The sequence below is a fragment of the Lagenorhynchus albirostris genome, chromosome 11 (genome assembly GCF_949774975.1).
Source record: "Lagenorhynchus albirostris chromosome 11, mLagAlb1.1, whole genome shotgun sequence".
In the NCBI taxonomy this organism is placed as follows: Eukaryota; Metazoa; Chordata; class Mammalia; order Artiodactyla; family Delphinidae; genus Lagenorhynchus; species Lagenorhynchus albirostris.
The window spans coordinates 58,630,842-58,649,925 of NC_083105.1; the positions used below are offsets into that span (position 1 = coordinate 58,630,842).

The window sequence follows — 19,084 nt, forward strand, 5'->3', positions numbered from 1 at the left end:
AAACATCTCTCAACCTTTACGAGTTGGCTCCACACAAGGGATCCCCCAGAGGAAGCCTCACTTCAGCATCACTGCCTTAACCATGGCTTCCCCTCCCTCCCTTGGGTGGGAGGGGGTTCCTATCCCCCTCTCTGTTTTCCCTGGAGGCAGATGTCACAAAGCATTTGTAAGTTGCTTCAGGTGCAAGAACACCGCCCACTCAGGACTTACCCCCATTATCCTTTTCAGACTGGCCACACACTAGGGCAGTGTGAGGAGCTAGCCGGGACCAGGTGGTGGAGCAGCAGCTTGGCGTTCTGAGCGCCTAGCATCCTTCTCTAGCATTGTGATGCCACCTCCCCTCCTTGTCCCAAGGTTGTGAGGCTTTGTCTTTCCCTTTGGTGTCACATGAGTAGAACAGGGTCCCCAAAGCCCATGTGATCATTTCCTAGGCATCATTCCCTGGTGCCTGTGGGATCCTGCTTCATGCAGGTAGGGGAAGAGGGCTCCAGGGCTGGCCAGGAGCGACACCTCCTGAAGGAAAGTGGGAGCTTCTGATTCTAAGGCCCTGGCCTAGGCCTCTATCCTAATATTGCAGGAGGGACCTCTCTCCCAAGCCCCATCCTAAGGATTAGCCCTTGGGCCAAATCTGCCATGGGGTCCAGCTATGCTTTTCTGACTAAATAAGCAATAAGAGGCTCTAAGCTGATCCAGTTCCGAGGCCCCTTTCTGCCCTGCTTTGGGTCTCCTTGCCTCCAGGTGAAGGAAGAGCTGGTGCCACCCGCTTTCCTATCAGACTTGTCCAAGTGTTCCAAGGGACTCATGACCAGAGCCCAGCATGGCTTGGTGGGAGTGTCCCCGCTGCTTCTGCATGAAGCCTGGCTCCATAGGCCTCGTTCTCGCCAGAACCCTGCCCCGCCCCCATGCAGTTCCTCACCGGAAATGCCACAGCCCCACTCACCCTCTCCTCCCTTCCCTGGAGAGGCAGCTCAGCCAAATAGGTCTAAGCAAGGTCCATCGGTGTGGACCAGAGCCAGCCTGAAGTCATTATGCACCTTCTGGTCTCCAGTTTCACAGTGTGTTAGGGGCAAGAGATGACTGCAAGACGTGCTCCTTAGAGGAATCAGGCCAGACTCAGTTTTGGAGGAAGGCAAGATTGAGAGAGAGCCAGTTCACCCCAGGATCTCTTCCGGGGTTTCCTACCAGCCTTCCTGTTTGAGGCTGGTCTTCGGGAAGCAATAGGCCACCAGGCCTGGTCGACCCCAGTTCATGCCGTGCCAGGAATCTGCCCACCTGCCAGGTTCAGTTCTTTAAGGTGCCTCTTCAGGGACACAGTGTGTCTCTCTGATTGGGCTTCTAAATCAAAAGCCTGATGTTCGTGTCCCTCTCATAGGGGGAGCTTTGGACACAGGACCAATTTGGAAAGGGTCAGAGTTTCCACTCTGCACATTGTAGAGGGGACACTGTAGGTCCATGGGTCCCTTACTATAGCGAGGTTGAGTAAATTTGCCTTCAGTTAACCTGGGACCTTCTGTTTAATTCCCTCCTGCCTCCCAAAGATTTTGACCATTTTACAAATTCACCTCTGTTAACAGTGGCCCAGAAACTTCTCTGTGCTAAAAGCATGGGAAGTCTAAAGGCAGTCATTCCCTGGGAAATGGATCCCGTCCTGTTTTGCTACCCCTACCCTGTTCATGAGGCCTCATTCAATAAGGCAACCCCCCCGTAAGGCTGTCCTGTATCCCATGTCCCAGAAAGGTCAAGTGTCTGCGGAAAGTAAGCCTGTTTTCCCCTTCAGGTCTTCAGTCGGTTACTTGCCACTACTGTCCCTCAGTCGCCTTTTTTGTAAAATGGGGTTTTAGTTTTGTCCTTTTAATACTGGTAAATACTTGCATTCAAGCAGGGGAGGGAAGGCAGGGGTCTGGCCCCCTGCACCATTCCTTTACTGCTGTGGGGTTTGCCCCTGGAGCAGACCCTCCTCTTTGCGCCCCGTGAGCTTCTTTGCTTGTAGTATCTCAGATTTTACATGTTCCATGTCGTGCCACGTAACCCCCTTCAAGATACCGTTTGGAGGGTGGGGGAGATCTGCTTCCCAACGTGACTGGGCTGTGGGGTTCTGACTACCTTGCTCACAGGTTCATGGTTTGATAAACTTGTTGTATTCAAAAACTTGAGGGGCTTCCCTGGTGGCACAGTGGTTAAGAATCCACCTGCCAATGCAGGGGCACAGGTTCAAGCCCTGGCCCAGGGAAGATCCCACATGCCGCGGAGCAACTAAGCCCGTGCACCACAACTACTGAGCTTGCGCTTGAGAGCTCGCGGGCCACAACTACTGAGCCTGCGGGCCACAACTACTGAAGCCCGCACGCCTAGAGCTCGTGCTCCGCAACAAGAGAAGCCACTGCAGTGAGAAGCCCGCGCACAGCAACAAAGACCCAACGCAGCCAAAACTAAAAATAAATAATAAATAAAAATTTAAAAAAAAACAACACTTGAAATGTAGGACGCCATTAAGTGTCTGTTTATATTTTTGGAATATCTGTACTACTTACAATTAACAAATAAAAGTGGGTTTAGGGCTTCCCTGGTGGTGCAGTGGTTAAGAATCCGCCTGCCAATGCAGGGGACACGGGTTCGAGCCCTAGTCCGGGAGGATCCCACATGCTGCGGAGCAACTAAGCCTGTGCACCACAACTACTGAAGCCCGCACGCCTAGAGCTCGTGCTCTGCAACAAGAGAAGCCACCGCAATGAGAAGCCTGAGCACCACAACAAAGAGTAGCCCCCGCTCACCGCAGCTAGAGAAAGCCCGCGTGCAGCAACGAAGACCCAATGCTGCCAAAAATAAATAAATAAAATAAATTAAAAAAAAAAAGTGGGTTTAAAAAACCCATCCATGAATGGGAAAAAGAAAAAGAGTTGGCTCCAATCCCCCAACCTCCCTTGATGCCCCTCTCCCTTTATCTTAGCTACCCTTCACCCCGAGCCTAGTTAGATGCCCCTTCTTTCTACTTCCTTTTTCATATCTCTTCACCTCAGCATTTTTCATTAGGAATTTTAAAAACTGGCTTTCTCATTTCTTCCAATAATCAGAAACTGGTTTTTTGTTTTTAATTTCTGTATTTCCTAGCACTGGGCCTGGCACACTATAGGCCAATGAATAAATATTCATTGACTGAACTGAAGATGATTATGTCAGAGCTCCCAGTACTTATATTTTACCCAGTAAAAGACAAGATTATCTTTTACAAATGGAGAAACTAAGGCAGGAAGGAATGTGCACCAAGAGTAACTTTTGCAGAACAAACGCTAATGAAAAAAATAACTTATGTGAAATAATCTTTCACTCTGACTAATTAAGATTCTAACTACAATCTAAAGAGTAGAACAAATGACAGTCTGTAAATCATAACATATATACATCCTCCAAACATAAGCATCAAGTTTCCAATTTTGTACCACAGAGGATATAGCTTTTCTGATTTAAAAATTCAAAATCCTTCCCCATACACCACAAAACTCTAGCACAACAAGGGACTGGCCTAAAAACCTACTATTAGAGATACCTGAAAGCTTATGAAAAGCTTCGGGTTTAGCTGGCCATGTCACAGCTGGCTAGTACTTTTGCAAAGATTTAACTGGATAGGACCTTTTCAAATCAGAAATAAAAAAAAGAACTTAACATTGCCAAACTCTAACCACCTGGGATGACAAATTTGTTCTTAAATATCTTATACTTTACACAATGCTGTGGGCCTCCCAAGTCACCGGTTCACCCTCCATCCTCATACAAAAGTAGCAATGTTATAGTGGAAGAAGAATCAGTCCAAAGGTCAAAGTGCTAGATCTCTATGCAAAGAACCTCCCCTTCTACAGGCAGACTTTCTTCACTGCCCAACCAGTTCCTACTATCAGAGAGACCTGGGAAGAAAAAGAGTGAGGAACTTGTTACTGATTATAATTAAAGCTAATTCAAAAAAGCAGGGGTAGGAAATAAAATGAAGCAAACACCTGGGTAATGTTTAGAAATTCCCTAACACATGTTATCTTTCTCGTGACAGCTCAAAAAACTTCAGAGATATAACATTCCTATGAAACAAGGATAAGATTAGCCTACTACATTTGGAAAAGTTAATGCTGGCTCGCATTTATACTAAGTATTAAGACCCAGAACTTTCTTAAAGAAGTAATGGGCAAAGCCATTAATAAGGCAGCCAGGGTAAGCTGGAGTCCCTGAATTAGAGTCCTACCTATAGGAGAATGGATAGGGCAGATAAGGAATAACTACAGAGGGGAAAAACAAACAAAAACAAAAGGAAGGTCACTCTACCTGGTTTCAAACTAAATAAACCCTCTGACCTTAACCAAGCCAAAGGAGAACTGCCTTTCCACAGAACGCACCAGAGTATCGTTTTGATATTTCTTTTCCCACAGTTACCCTTGATGCTCATTTTAATCCAAAAACAAAAAGAAAAGCAAGTGACATTTTGTGATACAGCCAGCCTCTAGCCAATTCTCAATACCGTATTATACTGCTTCGACGTAAATGCTTCCTTTAGGAGCAACTGGAATAATTCAGTGGTTAATTTTGGGATGAGCTGCATGATGGAGGGAGCCTTGTAGTCAGAGACTTGGGTCTGATTCCTGACTCTGGTACTTATTAGATGGGTTATCTTATTCAAAAAAGTCTTGGGACTTCCCCGGTCATCCACTGGTTAAGAATCCATCTTGCAGTGCAGAGGACGCTGGTTGGATCCCTGGTGGCGAAACTAAGATCCCACATGCCGGGGGACAACTGAGCCCCTGCGCCACAACTAGAGAGAAGCCCGCGCACTGCAACAAAAGATCCCACATGCTGCAACTAAGACCTGATGCATCCAATAAATAAATAAATATTAAAAAAAGAAAAAGTCTTAATTTCTGAGTTTTAGTTTCCTCATCTTCAAAATGGGACTAGTAGTAACTATTCTTTAGGTCTCTGGTAAGAGGGAGAGACACACTATATAAAGTGGTTGACAAACCATAAGAGCTATTATTTCCATGAGCTCCTACTAAATACGGATGCTGTGAAGATATAGGTGAATGTTCTCCTAGTTGCAAATGATAAAATTCCCGAATGTGCTTACTTTTCAAAATTCTTTTTGTACATCTTTTCTGCCTGTGAGGAATACAGAGGCAAGCAATTAAATTAGCTAAAATTTAGGGGACACCTAACGGCTTATAAAATGTTTAAGGGCTCAGAGTTAAGGACACCTAAGTCTTAAACAGACACCAAATAATTGGCAGAGGTAAAACGAGAACCCAGGCACCCTAGCAGCCCAGGATGACCTTTCCCCCGCCTCATGATCTCACTGAAGTGCCTGGGCGCTGTTTCTGGTCAGGGTAATTTCCTGCCACATGACTCCTCACTCACCAACACCGCGTGCTGGAAACAAGGCATTCGTTGGGCCTCCACGCCGCGCTACAAGGCCGGGTACTGAAGGCCGGTTTTGGACTTCGAATATCGGAGGTCACTAAGAGGCCTCTTGAGCAGGGCTCACTCTTATCCGAGTGTAGAGAGGTACCGCTTTCCCCTCTTTCCGAGAATTCCATCGTTCTGACGCCGCCGCGTCCTTCGCCTTCACAACTGCCCCACCTCAGCTTTCCCGCCCTCGGCGCTTGCACGAACGGCGGGCCGCAGCGAGCCGGAACGCGGAGGAATCCGCCGGATTTTTGTGGACGGCCCACCGCCTTGCTTTCATTGGGTAGCCTCGTTTTATCTCCGCCCCCAAGTTTTTTACTTTCTCAATGATTGGGCCTGGGCAGTGTCCATCCCAACTCTCAGGCACCGCCCACTTCTCACCAGCCACTAGACACCCTGCGCTCTGTGTTCCCTATCGCGTGCACTCCACATCGACGCCTTGTCTAGGCGAGGATTGGGTGCACCTGGCAGTGTACCGAGCCTTGTAGGGACCGGCCCCTCCTCCTGCTCCAACCCCACCTACCGGGTCTCACCTCTCCACCCCGCAGGTCCGGCACTCCGTTGCTTAGCTCGCCCCACGTGGTCCGCGTTTCCTCCGCCCCTCCCTCCGACCACCGCTCAGAAGCCCTGGGAGCTCTGGCCGAGCGGCCGGCGCGCTGAGGGGATGCGCTCCATCAAGGCTCTGCAGAATGCGCTGAGCGGGGCCGGCAGTTACTGCCGGCGGGGAGGCTGGGGTCACCTGAGCCGGAGCCCCCTCCTTGGCGGGGGCGTCTGGCACCACCTCAGTGAGGCCGCGGCGCAGGGCAGGGAGACGCCACACAGCCACCAGCCGCAGCATCAGGATCAGTAAGGCTCGCGGGACAGGGACAGAGGACAGGCACTCTCACTGTCGTTCCCACTAGCTTCCGAGTCCCCTTCCCCAAGGAGCGCTTCGCATCTCCCTTCTCCTCTCCTCGCTTACTGGCCTGCGATGCCTTTTCCTTTAGATTTGGGGCTTTGGGTCCGCCGCGCTCGGGCGGTAACGTGCCGTCCGCCCGGCAAGGCGTTTGGGCAGGTCGGTCCTCGGGATGGTGCCTGTCCAAGGTGCGTACTTAATTGGGAGCGCAGGTGGGTGCGGAGTGTTGCTTGGTGCGCGTGTCTGAGTGCAGGGCCGTGTGCGCACCGCCCATCCTAATCCTCCTTCTCTCCCCTGTCCTCGTGTGTATATTAGGGGATGCGTGGGTATAGAACAGCCTGCCTAGAGTCCCAGTGTTCTTGGGTCTGTGTGTGGTCGATCTGTGTTTCGGCGTGTGTGATGCTCGTGTGTTACTGGTGCGCAGATACTTGCGTATGTGTTGGGTGTGTACGTTATCAGGGCTCCCTAATCTGTAGAATAAGGGTGGTTCTCCGATTGGTTTTTGAAGGAGGAAAATCTTTATAATGGGGGGGGGGGAGAATCATAAGACGCAGATCTCCCAAACCAGAGCCAGTCAGAGCCGTTTTATGTGCTGCTCAGGCGGCTCCCTGATTTAAGGGGTTCTCTTCCCTTGGGTTCTTACTCTGCCCGAGAGGCTGCACCTCTCTCCCCCACCGCCCTGGAACACTTGGTGGCTGAGCTTCTTCGAGACGCAGAAACGGAGCTGAGCAGGAAATTTTTTCCTCCCCAGAAGCCAACATAGACACTATCCAAGTAGTCCTTGCTTTTTTATAGCAGGAACAGGAAATGGACCATCTCCCTTGTCATTGATATCTACTGATGACATTCAGAAAGACATGCACACCATAATTAAAGTAGCCAGACAGACTGCTCTGTCCTCTACCTCACCACCACTGGAGTCCCTGTCCTGGATAGGTAACATCCAATAAGGTATTATCTATTTATTATTAATGAGAATTAGTATTATGCTGTACTTTTCCATCAGCCTCTTCTCAAGGAGACACAAAATGTTTAAATTTTAAAGAATAAACCCTCTCTCTCCTGGTCTACTCTCCATCCTGACTTTTCCCAAATAATCACCTTGGGAGAAATGGTGGTGGGCTAGAGAAAAGGCTTAACCTCCCTCACCCTCACACCTTCTGTGGGATGGGGAGCAAGAAGCATCCCTGTTTCCTCCACACACACCCTTCCTTACCCTGTGGTGTCAGGTGATGGAAGTGGTTTGTTTTGTTGTTGCTGTTGTTGTTTTAATTGGCGTATAGTTGATTTACAATTGGAATTTTTTTTAGGAACCTTAATCCTCTTGCCTATTGCTGCCTGTGCTCCCAGGGACTTCTTGGTAAAGGCCTTGGACCAATGCTCCTTTGGGCAGGAGTTGAGGGCATGGAGGGGGATGGGTTCTGGGAGTGTGACACCATGAGGGGAAGTGTTCTTGGTGGATAAGGAGGGCAGCAAAGAGAAAATGCCCTGTTATTTAGGTTACTGTTTTGTTTCTTTAATATTTAACTTTATTTCTAATTATTAAAGAAGAACCAGGTAAATAGAGTATCAAGAAGAAAATCAAGATCCCAATATTAGAGGGAACCATATATCCATATTTAATATCTATCCATGATTTAAACCCATATATATACTCTATATGTATATATAAAATTGAACAAAAATAGGATCATAGTATTCCTATTCTTTGATGGCCTATCTTTCCCATTTATGAACAGCTGTTATTATGATTTAATGTGGGCATGCATGATGTCATCTTAATGGCTGCCATTTTGCCATTTTAAGATTCCATTGTATGAGGTATCAGTTTATTTAACCAGTCTTCAATTTGGTTACTCCATATTCTTATGCACTTGTTCAATTATTTCTTAAATTCCTAGGAAATTTTGCTCCCCAGAGACATGTCACTGATATTTTGTATAACCTTCTAGAGATATTTTATGCATGTATCAGCAAATATATGTTGATATTATTTCCACTTTTTACAAGTGGTATCATACTATACATATTATTCTGCACCTTACCCCACCCCCAACATTATCTTGCAGATCAATCCATATCTTGGTCAAAGGGTATGCAATTTTTTTTTAAATGCTTGTGATACATTCAGCCGTGTGGCATTGTTTCCTGTCTTCCTTCATTTTCCAGGCAAGGAGACCTGGCCTCAAAATATTCCTGCGTACTTTCCTTCTTGAGTTATTCCTCAGATAGCTTTTTCCTCCCTTCCTCTGCCACCACATGGATCCTTTCCTCCCTATAGGCACCAGCCTCATTATAACAACTGGATTTCTTCAGAAACAGAAGAACTCCCCCCTCTCCTGGTATTCTTCCTGGCCCAAAACACACACATGCCTAGTCTATGCCAAGTTCCTTGAGAGGCTTTTTATTTTTAAATGCATTGTTTCAATAGATAATATATTCATAATCATATATCAATATATCATATCCATTAGGTAAAATGTACATATTTGTATGATTCAAAATTCAAAATATATAAAAAGATATATAGTGGGAAGTATCCCTCTTGCTTCTTTTGCCTAGCACCTGCTTCATCTCCCTAGAGGGAGCTAAATCAGTCTTACTGGTTTCTTATATATCCTTCCAGAAATATTTTGTGCCTGAAAAAACATACATATATATGTTCCCTTTTAAGCATAAATAATACCATATACTATAAACGCTGTTCTACAGCTTTCTTCTTTTAGTTAATATTACATCTTAAAGATCATTCCATATCAATACTTAAAGCATGCCCTCATTTCTTTTTTCTACATTGCATAATATTCCATCATATGAATATACCCTAATTTACCTAACCAGTTCCCTGTTGATGCACATTTGGGTTGTTTCCAGTGTTACTATTACTAACAATGCAATGAATGACTGTGAATATGTTACCTTGTAGGTACGTGAATACACTTATATGGTAAATACCTGGAAGTCAAATTGTTGGATCTAAGGGTTTTGAAGGGTCTAATCTCATAGTTATCATATTTGGAATGAGCTGATAAAATAATTCCTCTAAATCTGTTAACATATTAATAGAAGAAATCTTGAAGATCAAAAATCTTTAGTACCTGTATTTTTAGGTGCTATAATCCAGTGAGAGAGATACTTTAGGGAACAGGGGTATTCCTAGAAATGTAACTTGGTGATTCTTTATTGAAGATCCGTAGTGTGCTAGGGACTTTGCTCAGTTCTAGGAAGACAAAGATGTATAAAACACGAAGACATAACAGTGGAGCAAGGGAGATTGTCTTCTGTCAATAAGATGGTATGTTGTGTCATACCAGCAGCATAAGCAAAATCAAGAAGTTTGGGAAAGGCTTTACAGAGTTAGTAACATTTGATCTGGACCTTGAGGGATAAGCAGGACTGTGCAGGTGAAGGAGGAAAAGGTCTTTCCATGCAGAAGTTTCAGTGTAAACAACAAGGGCCAGGAAGCCTGACAGTGCCTAGGCCACCTATTTATTACCTGGCATAACTGGAGTATGGGGGCATAGTGGAGAATAGGAAAGGAATATTGACAGGTTTTAAAGAGCCTTGAATGCCATACCAAGGAATAAGAACTTATTTTGTAGGCACTGGGGAGCTATCAAAGGTTTTTGAGTAGAGAAATGATATTTGAGTTTTAGAAAGATAACTGGCACATTGTGGAAGGTGGGTTGCAAGTCAAGAGAGTGTAGGAGCAGATAGGTAACAGACAACAAGGAGCTACTGAGCATCTACTTTGTGAAAGATGGTTTTTCATGGAATGGCATTTAAATTAAACCTCACATCACCCATGTGAAGCAGATGTTAAACCCTCATTTTAGGGATGAGGAAACAGGTTCAGCTTTATTAAATAACCTGACTTACTATCCATATTAAGATCACAGCTATTAAAGGCAAACTGGTTCTTTCTACAACACCATGCTAGCACAGGGGAAGAGAAGAAAAGAGGGTGGATTTGAGAGACATTATGGAGATAGATTCATCCAATGTTGGTTATGAACATAAGGTATGGGAATTATCCAAATGATTCCACATTTCCGGCTTGCCCCCCACCCCCGGGTAAGTGGTAACACTATTAATCCAAATGGGAATCACAAGAGGAGGAGCAGAGGGAGGGAGGCAAGATGATCTCAGGCTTGGACATGTTGAGTCTGCAGTGCCTATGGGACATCTAGAAATGGAAGTATTTAGAAGGCAACTAGAAATAAATGTCTGAAGTTTAGGAACAAAAGAAAGAGAATAGGATTTAAGACTTCTCAGGACCGATGTGAAGGTTGGAATTATAGGGGTAGATCAGATGGTTCAGGGAGAAGGTGTAGACTGAGGACACCTACCTGCTGCTAAGCCCTTGTTCTAGGAGGAGGAGCAGGGAGGAGTTCTCAGGTTCCTGTCCTCCTCCCCTGTCTCTGCCCCCAAACAGTGATTCGTCAGAGAGTGGCATGCTGTCCCGTCTGGGTGATCTGCTCTTCTACACTATTGCTGAGGGACAGGAACGAATCCCTATCCACAAGTTCACTAATGTAAGTTCCTCTCTACCTGCTCAGAACACTGATCCCTTAGGATCTCTGGAAACTGGGGAAAGGAAGGTAGGACAAGTACAGGGCAGCTAATGGGTTGCTTCATGAGGATGAAGAATAGCTGATGATAGCAGATACCTAGGCTGATGAGGCAATCCCATCCCTGCCCCAGGTGGGATGATTCAACCCTCTGACTCAGCCCATCTTTTTGGTTTGCGACTTTGACCCAAGGGGTTCAGAAACCAGCTGCCTTGATGAAAAAGGGCAGGAAACCCCTATTAGCCTTCAAAACTGTTATATTCCATCCTTTCTTGGTCTGCAAACCCATTTCTTCCACCTGTTGTAGTAGTTGGGGTTGAGTTAATTGTTATCCATTGGGAAAAATGATTAGGATTAGATTATTGTCCTTGTAGCTGACCTTACCAGGCTCCTTTCCCCTGAAGGCACTGAAGGCCACTGGACTGCAGACGTCAGATCCCCGGCTCCGGGACTGCATGAGCCAGATGCGCCGCATGGTTCGAGAGACCAGCAGTGGTGGCCTCTTGGACCGAGATCTCTTCCGAAAGTGAGGGCCCCGGAAACAAGGGCACTGCTCTCAAAGCAGTTCTTTGGACACAGACTTTGACAGCAGGAAGGGATACTGGGGATTGGATAATTCAACCCCTCAACTTTATTACTTATTTATTACACAAGTAACACATATATATGCCTATACGTATTGTAAAAGTTCAAGCAACAGAGAAATACATGTTCTCCTTTCCCTCTCTCCCCATCCCTGTCCCTTTTCCCAGAAGTAAACATTGTTAACAGATTAGTAGATATCTTCTAGATAATGTCCTAAGCACTTACATATATATATAGGAATATATGTAAACATACTTGTATAATTTAAGATTTAAAATATAAAGATGACCTACCATACATATTATTCAGGTATTTATTTTTTCTCCTATCCCAAGACACTGTGTCTTGGAATATCTTTACATATCATTACAACCCCTCATTTTAGAGGCATAGAAACTTAAGACCCAGAAAGATCAAGTGATATGCCAAAGGTTACACAGCTGTTGGTCCCAAACCCAATGACCACTCACACTTTCTTCATTCCCAACTTCCATGGCTCCAGAGTGAGTCACAGCTGCATCTCTCCAGCCCCCTAACCCAATCGTGTCTGGGATCCAGGTGTGTGAGCAGGAACATTGTGCTCCTGACCCAGGCATTCCGAAAGAAGTTCGTCATTCCTGATTTTGAGGAGTTCACGAGCCATGTGGACCGCATCTTTGAGGATGCCAAAGAGCTCACTGGAGGCAAAGTGAGGGCCAGGGGACTGAGGGATGGGCAAGGGCTCTGGACCACATATACCTTGCTTCTCAGAGATTTCCTGGGGCTGGGAATCCAGTGGATGAGTGATGAGAAGCAGAACCTCTAAAAATGGGGACAAGGGCTTTATGTATTTTACCTGTGATTTCTAGAACAGGTGAGGGAATCTGAAGTTTTTATGGAGACAGCTGACATAAGGATTCAATAGAACTTTGAAAGAGACCTACAGGGTAATTAAGCCTAAGAGCAGAAAAGGGAAGCTGACCCCAGAATTCTCTTTATACCTTCTATGGGCTTTACTGCCATCTCTATAGGAGTGGGGCTGCAGAAATACAAGGCCTTCTAGGACTTAAGGCTTGGGTGTCTCTAGGAACAACAGGCAGGAGGGAACCCTGTTTGTCTTGCAGAAGACAGAATTTTAGCTTTTATCTAAAAGATTCTCCTGACCCGAACCTCAGCTCTGTTCCCCCTCTCCACATCCATGTCTTCATCCTGTCTCTGTTTTCTCTACCCACTCATACCCAGGTGGCAGCCTACATCCCTCAGCTGGCCAAGTCAAATCCAGATCTGTGGGGCGTCTCCCTGTGCACTGTGGACGGTCAGCGGTGAGATGCTGGGTGAGGAAGGGGAGGCAGGGCACACGGGCAGAGCATAGTCCGACCCCTTTCATGGCACCTGCTTGCCTCCAGGCACTCCGTGGGCCACACAAAGATCCCCTTCTGCCTGCAGTCCTGTGTGAAGCCCCTCACCTATGCCATCTCCATAAGCACCCTAGGCACTGACTACGTGCACAAGTTCGTGGGCAAGGAGCCCAGCGGCCTGCGCTACAATAAGCTCTCCCTCAATGAGGAAGGTGAGCACTCCCTGGGCTCAGACCAGACTCACAGATGCCCCCTTCTTACCCTACCCTCCTCCCAAGGGTGTGTGTTTCTCTGCCCTTCCTGATCAGCTCTGTCACTCCATCCTCCCCAGCAAAGAGATCTTTCCCATTTACCCTACAGAGTGGGCAGGCGGTAAAGGTTTTGCTCAGTGGCTGGTAAGACTCTGGGTGGTTTGTATTTCCCCAGGAATCCCCCATAACCCCATGGTCAATGCTGGTGCCATTGTTGTGAGCTCCCTGATCAAGGTCAGTGCCACCCTAGCCTTCTGGAAGGTACTGTTCTCTAAACCCCCTTGTTCCTATATCCCTCGTATCTGCCTGTCTCTCCAGGGAGATTGGTGGGGACTTGATTCCTTTGAGGGTGCCCAGGAGGCAATGAAGACACAGCAGGGACTCACAAATTATGCTGAGGATGTTAGTAAATGGAACTGTATCCCAGCTCCTACCCATGAGTCTGGAGCCCAGAGCTTCCTGGCTCTGAGGGAAGTAAGCAGGTCCTGACCCCAGCCTAGCACGAAGGACCAAATGCCACACACAGGGGGAGGACAGCTCTGTTAGGTACTGATTGGCCACTTGTGGGTGAGGGACACATGGAAAGAAGGGTGAATGGCCAGAACAGGGCAGCTATTCACGTCACCTGGAGCTGTGAGTTGGCCTTGAGCAAGGGTGTCTGGCCAGCCTGTCAGCTGTAGGTCTCCCAGGGCTTGAGCAAGAACCTGAGAGCAGTGTGGGCAGCAACAATCCAGAGCCAATCACAGCCCTTCCTGGGGAAGGTGGTGGTAGGAACCCTCCCCCCAGGGACCCAAGTGTCAGAGTCCCTGTGGTGTTGACACTATAGCTGACGAGTACAGGAAGCAATTGTGGGGTGGGGGGAGGGGGATGGACCAGGCTCAGGCTCTCCCCTTGCTCCAGGATAGCTCTATCTACAGCCCTGTATCTGGGGCCTGCCTCATCCCATTCCTATCTAAACAGGCCCTACTGACTTGACTCTTAGCTAAAATCTTTAGCTTTATTTCAGTTATCAATATAATTGATATAATTGAATATTATAATGTATGCAACACACACCGTCCTCCCATTCCCATCACTCACTCCAGTCTTGGAAATGGCCATGGGAGTCAGGGGTAGGATAGAGGAAGCCTCCAGCCTGGGGTGTAAGGAATGAGGATGGGGACCAGGAATAGGGGTGGGGCTTGGGAACAGGATTGGAATCAAGAAAATGAAAGTGGGAGTCAGGGATGATGGTTGGCATTGAGAATGGAAATGAGAGTGAGACTCAGGGATGGGTGAGACTCATAGCTGGGGTGAGCTTATCTGTACTCATTACCTGATAATAAAATCTAAATGATTTGGTTTTTAAGATCACTAGGTATGCATGGATATAAAAAAGTCTCAGTTGTTAAAAAAAAAAAATTGTAAAATGCAACACACACCCAGTAGCAAAACCGGTCTAACACTTTATCTCCACTACATCCTTCTGACCCTCCCTGTCATCCTCCTAGGCTTAGAATACTGATATCTCTTTTTGTCTCCTTGCAGATGGACTGTAACAAAGCAGAGAAGTTTGATTTTGTAAGTTCCCTCACTGCTCAGCCCCTGGCTGCTTTTCTCCATGGCATGTTGTCCATTCCAGCTGTCCCAGTGCCTGGCTCTAACCCCACTTTGATGGTGTACCAGCCCATACTAGAAGCCTTATTTCCAGAGGTGTAGGAATCTGCTGGCGTGAGGGAAGAAAGCCTCCTGAAGTCCCTGCTGGGATAAGGACTGAGGAGTGCAGAAGGGTTAATCAGCCTATGTGTTTACTAGGGGTCCTTACGCATGGGGTGCCTCCCATGCCCCTTTTTCTCTTCCAGGTCTTGCAGTATCTGAATAAAATGGCTGGGAATGAATACATGGGTTTCAGCAATGCCACGTAAGGCCCTGTTCACAGGATTGGCTGAATGCGTGTGGGGATGTGTGTTTGAGTGTGTGTGTGTGTGTATACGTATGTGGGGGGCGGGGAATGGAGGAGGAGGATAGAATCTTAGGAAGAAGAAATCCAGGGGAACCTTGGCCTTTCAGCTTCCTCTGAGCCCCTTCATGGACATTTGTTTGCTTTGTAAAAGGATCTGTTCCATTTCTATTTGGTACTTAATGAGAAAGACAGTGTGAGAGTTTGCACCTGGGCCCTCTCTTGCCAAGTCTCTCAAAGCCAAAAACCTCATTTTCCTAGACTAAATGACTAGATCATTTTGGGTTTGGTTTTGTTTTTCACACTTTACAATAAAGCTGGACCCAGTGCTTTCTCAGGTTCAGAAGTTTTCTCCAGTGTAAGTGTGAGAATTAATAAAGGGGCTGATTTAGTTTGACATGTGTGATCTAGTTCTGTCTCTCTCAGGGAAGGTATTTTTCCCCCTTCTCCTCACACCCATCCCTCAAATGTCAAGTACTAAATTGGGTGTTCGCTTCAGATTCCAGTCAGAGAAGGAAACAGGGGATCGGAATTATGCCATCGGCTATTATCTAAAGGAAAAGAAGGTAACTGGGAGAGGCTGGTACAAAGTCCCTGGGAATTCTGTGGCTGGTGGAAGGGCGATGGGGGCTGGGGACTTCGGCTGAGGTCCTGGCAGTGTGACAGGGGCTGCTGATGGCCTGAGAAACGCTCTTCCCTCTTCTTCCTTGCAGTGCTTTCCTAAAGGGGTGGACATGATGGCTGCCCTGGATCTCTACTTCCAGGTAAGCAGATGCCGCCATTCAGCCCAGCGCCAAGGGAACGGGACACACTGCCTTCCTTGCTCTGACCCACAAGAGGGATACTCATCTCCAGTGGTTCTGGCATCCTTCAGAAACACCAGGGGAACTTACTGAAGGATCAGGATGTCAAGAACATTGCTCTACACCTCAGAGCACAGCATTCAGGTCCACACCGGACCCTCACCTCTGCCTCGTCTCCACAGCTGTGCTCCGTGGAGGTGACCTGTGAATCAGGCAGTGTCATGGCAGCCACCCTGGCCAATGGCGGGATCTGCCCCATCACAGGCGAGAGCGTGCTGAGCGCTGAAGCAGTGCGCAACACCCTCAGCCTCATGCACTCCTGCGGCATGTATGACCTCTCGGGCCAGTTTGCTTTCCATGTGAGTGCTTCTGGCCCTGCCATCCATTTGCCATGAGCCCAGAGCCAAGAAAAGGGGACACCGAGTCTCTGAAGGTGGAGAGGTGGACACCTGTTCCTGCCTCTCACTCACTAACTTCCAGCCGGGCAATTAGGCCAAGAATCCTTAGGGGAGTTTGTCAAACACCGTAAGTCCCTCAAACACATAAACACATGACAGTGCAACTTCAGAACCACTCCTCTGCCGCCCCTCACATGGCTGGTGATTCTCTTCCAGGTCTCATACAGGATGTCACTTCCAAAGAGAGGCTTTTCTGACCACCCTCTCTCCACTGGGCTCTCCCTCCCACATCATTCTCTATCACAGCACCCTCCTTTTTCCCTAACATGTTATCATAAGTTGTGATTATTTTTGTCTATTTGTTTGTTTACCTATTTATTGTCTCTGTCCTACCACCAGAATGTAAGTTAACTGAGAGACCTTGTCCTAGTCCTAGCACATCATCAGGCACAGAGTAGATACTCAGTAAATATTTCCTTACTGAAGCCATAAATTTAAGAGGGGGCAGGGGAGGACAGGAGTAAGAAAAGCTAATTAACAAGCCAATAGGTTGAGATGGCTGTGGCCTTGCCCATGAAGTCATTTGGGATAGACTAACTTGTTAACACAGACTTGGGGCACCTCTTGCTCATCCACAGTTCCAACTTTGTCCCCAAGGTGGGCCTGCCAGCCAAGTCAGCTGTGTCAGGAGCCATCCTCCTGGTGGTGCCCAATATCATGGGAATGATGTGTCTATCACCTCCCCTGGACAAGCTGGGGAACAGCTATAGGGGTGTCAGCTTCTGCCAAGTAAGTCACTTTGCATATAGTATTTAATATTTTTGAATGAGAAAATAAAGCAATTTTGAGCTCCTACTAAGTACAGGGAGGAAGTAAACAATCTTTTTGCCTTACAATCCTAGAAGTTGGTATCTCTCTTCAATTTCCACAACTATGACAACCTGAGGCACTGCGCTCGAAAATTAGACCCACGGCGTGAAGGAGGAGAAGTTCGGGTAAGGAAAACCCCAGGTGGCTTGTAAGACTATTTCAGAAGAGAATATTCCGTAACACTTCAGTAAAACCCTTGGCTAAGCATCCATGCGGGAGGGCGACAGGGTAGAGCTGGGCATGGGTGGGTTCAAAGTCACAGTTAATCTCAGGTGGGTATGATTTGTTTTCCAGAACAAAACTGTGGTGAACCTGTTATTTGCTGCCTATAGTGGAGATGTCTCAGCTCTTCGAAGGTACTTCTACTCTGACCAAATAAACACAATAAAATACTCCTGGTCAGAGATCTCATTAGCCGTCAACATAGCAATATAGTTAAGTGCTTCAGCCTTAGAGTCAGACTGAATGGTCAGAGACTACATTTAAATGAGTTTTTTTAAAAAAGTACAGTGACTGCCATGTGATAAGAACTTAATTAATGGTAGCCACCGTTATGATTAACCTGGGTGTTAAAAGCAGAGTCCTAGGAGGCTGGTAAGGACCCTGCCTCAAATGGATTACCAACATCAACAAATATGTACTGGGCACCTACTACAGGTAGGCAGTGATGTTTCTGGAACCATCACACTCCCATCTCTCTGACGTAGGAGTAACAGTCTCATCTGGATAGAGAACACAGACTGTACACGGTCTACAGATCTTGGTATAAGCTCTGTTTTGCTTTTTCTGGAACTCATCCAGTCTGACCCCACTTCAGAAAGGATACCAGTGATTCTAGGCTGATCTGGGTAACTCCAGCTACTTTCCACTCCTCTCAGGTTTGCCTTGTCAGCCATGGACATGGAACAGAAAGACTATGACTCCCGCACAGCCCTGCATGTTGCTGCAGCTGAAGGTATCTGAAGGTTAAATAAGAGAGGAAGCAGATCCTAAGACCTTTCTTTTCTACCAAGAGTACCCCGCATTGTATGTGCCCTCAAGGTTACAAGGGCAGCAACTAGTTTTGTCCAGCTGTGCTTCAGTTTGCAGGCTCTTATTGGGTGCTGCAGGGAGCGAAAATGGGAAGAGGCCTTTCCCCCCTCCCCTTTTAGTTCAGACTCCAGCTGCCAAGGGTCTGTACTAATGTTAACACCAAAAGGGTCAGGATCTATACCCTCTCATTTTCCTTCTGCCTGTATTCCTAGGACACACTGAAGTTGTTAAATTCCTTATTGAGGCTTGCAAAGTGAATCCTTTTGTCAAGGACAGGTGAGTAGGATTAAGCTGAAAGTGGGGGGAAGGGAGGTGGGCAGCAGCTTCTCCACCACGGCCCTCCAGCCACCACAGTTATGTATATAACCAGGGCACTCTTGATGTCTTCTTTGCCTGATCATGGTCTTTGTTCCTCCTCTCAGGTGGGGCAACATCCCCCTGGATGATGCTGTGCAGTTCAACCACCTGGAGGTGGTTAAACTGCTCCAAGATTACCAGGACTCATACACACCATCTGAGACTCAGGCTGAAGCAACAGCTGAGGCCCTGTCCAAAGAGAACTTAGAGAGCATGGTGTGAGCATGGGGCATGCACAGTCCCTGCATAAGAGAAGCACGAGCTGGCCACACACTTAACATATAACCACCAAACATGCTACAGAGGGCCGCACTGCTTCAGTGGTGGTGGGGGGGGCGGGGGGGGCAGTGCTTTCAGTGAGAGTCAAAATACCCCATTCCCTTGGCAGACAGAGTATAGAGAAGTGCCTTTGTGGACTCCTGCAGTAGAGCTATCCATGAAGATTGTGGGCTTCTTTAAGGGACAGCCTAATGGCTTAGCCCACTCCAGATCATCCCAGGTCTTCACGCAGGTCCCCTCTTCCTCTCTCTGAAGAAGCCATTATGAGAGAGAGATACTCTGGTAAGGGGCTCTAGCCACCACGCACATGTATATATCCACAGAGAAA

At 47.1% G+C, this 19,084-nt stretch overlaps 1 protein-coding gene across 8 annotated transcripts; it reads left to right on the top strand.

The window, feature by feature from the left end:
* The first annotated feature begins 6,019 nt into the window (after positions 1-6,019).
* Positions 6,020-18,784, top strand: GLS2 (glutaminase 2). 8 transcript variants are annotated; one of them, XM_060165843.1, is made up of 19 exons: positions 6,172-6,285; positions 6,426-6,522; positions 10,770-10,869; positions 11,310-11,431; positions 12,049-12,178; positions 12,712-12,791; positions 12,876-13,039; positions 13,254-13,312; positions 14,606-14,638; positions 14,920-14,978; positions 15,517-15,583; positions 15,731-15,781; positions 15,892-16,179; positions 16,876-17,007; positions 17,121-17,213; positions 17,383-17,444; positions 17,967-18,043; positions 18,333-18,396; positions 18,543-18,784. In XM_060165843.1, exons 3-19 carry the CDS (start codon positions 10,789-10,791, stop codon positions 18,697-18,699), a joined length of 1,719 nt encoding a protein of 572 aa, XP_060021826.1. In that variant the 5' UTR covers positions 6,172-6,285; positions 6,426-6,522; positions 10,770-10,788; the 3' UTR covers positions 18,700-18,784. The 8 variants fall into 8 exon arrangements, 7 of the variants coding, with proteins under 7 accessions (XP_060021821.1, XP_060021822.1, XP_060021825.1 ...); XM_060165838.1 differs by lacking the exon at positions 6,426-6,522 and having other exon boundaries at positions 6,020-6,285; XM_060165839.1 differs by lacking the exon at positions 6,426-6,522 and having other exon boundaries at positions 6,020-6,285; positions 16,003-16,179.
* The last annotated feature ends 300 nt before the right edge of the window (positions 18,785-19,084 follow it).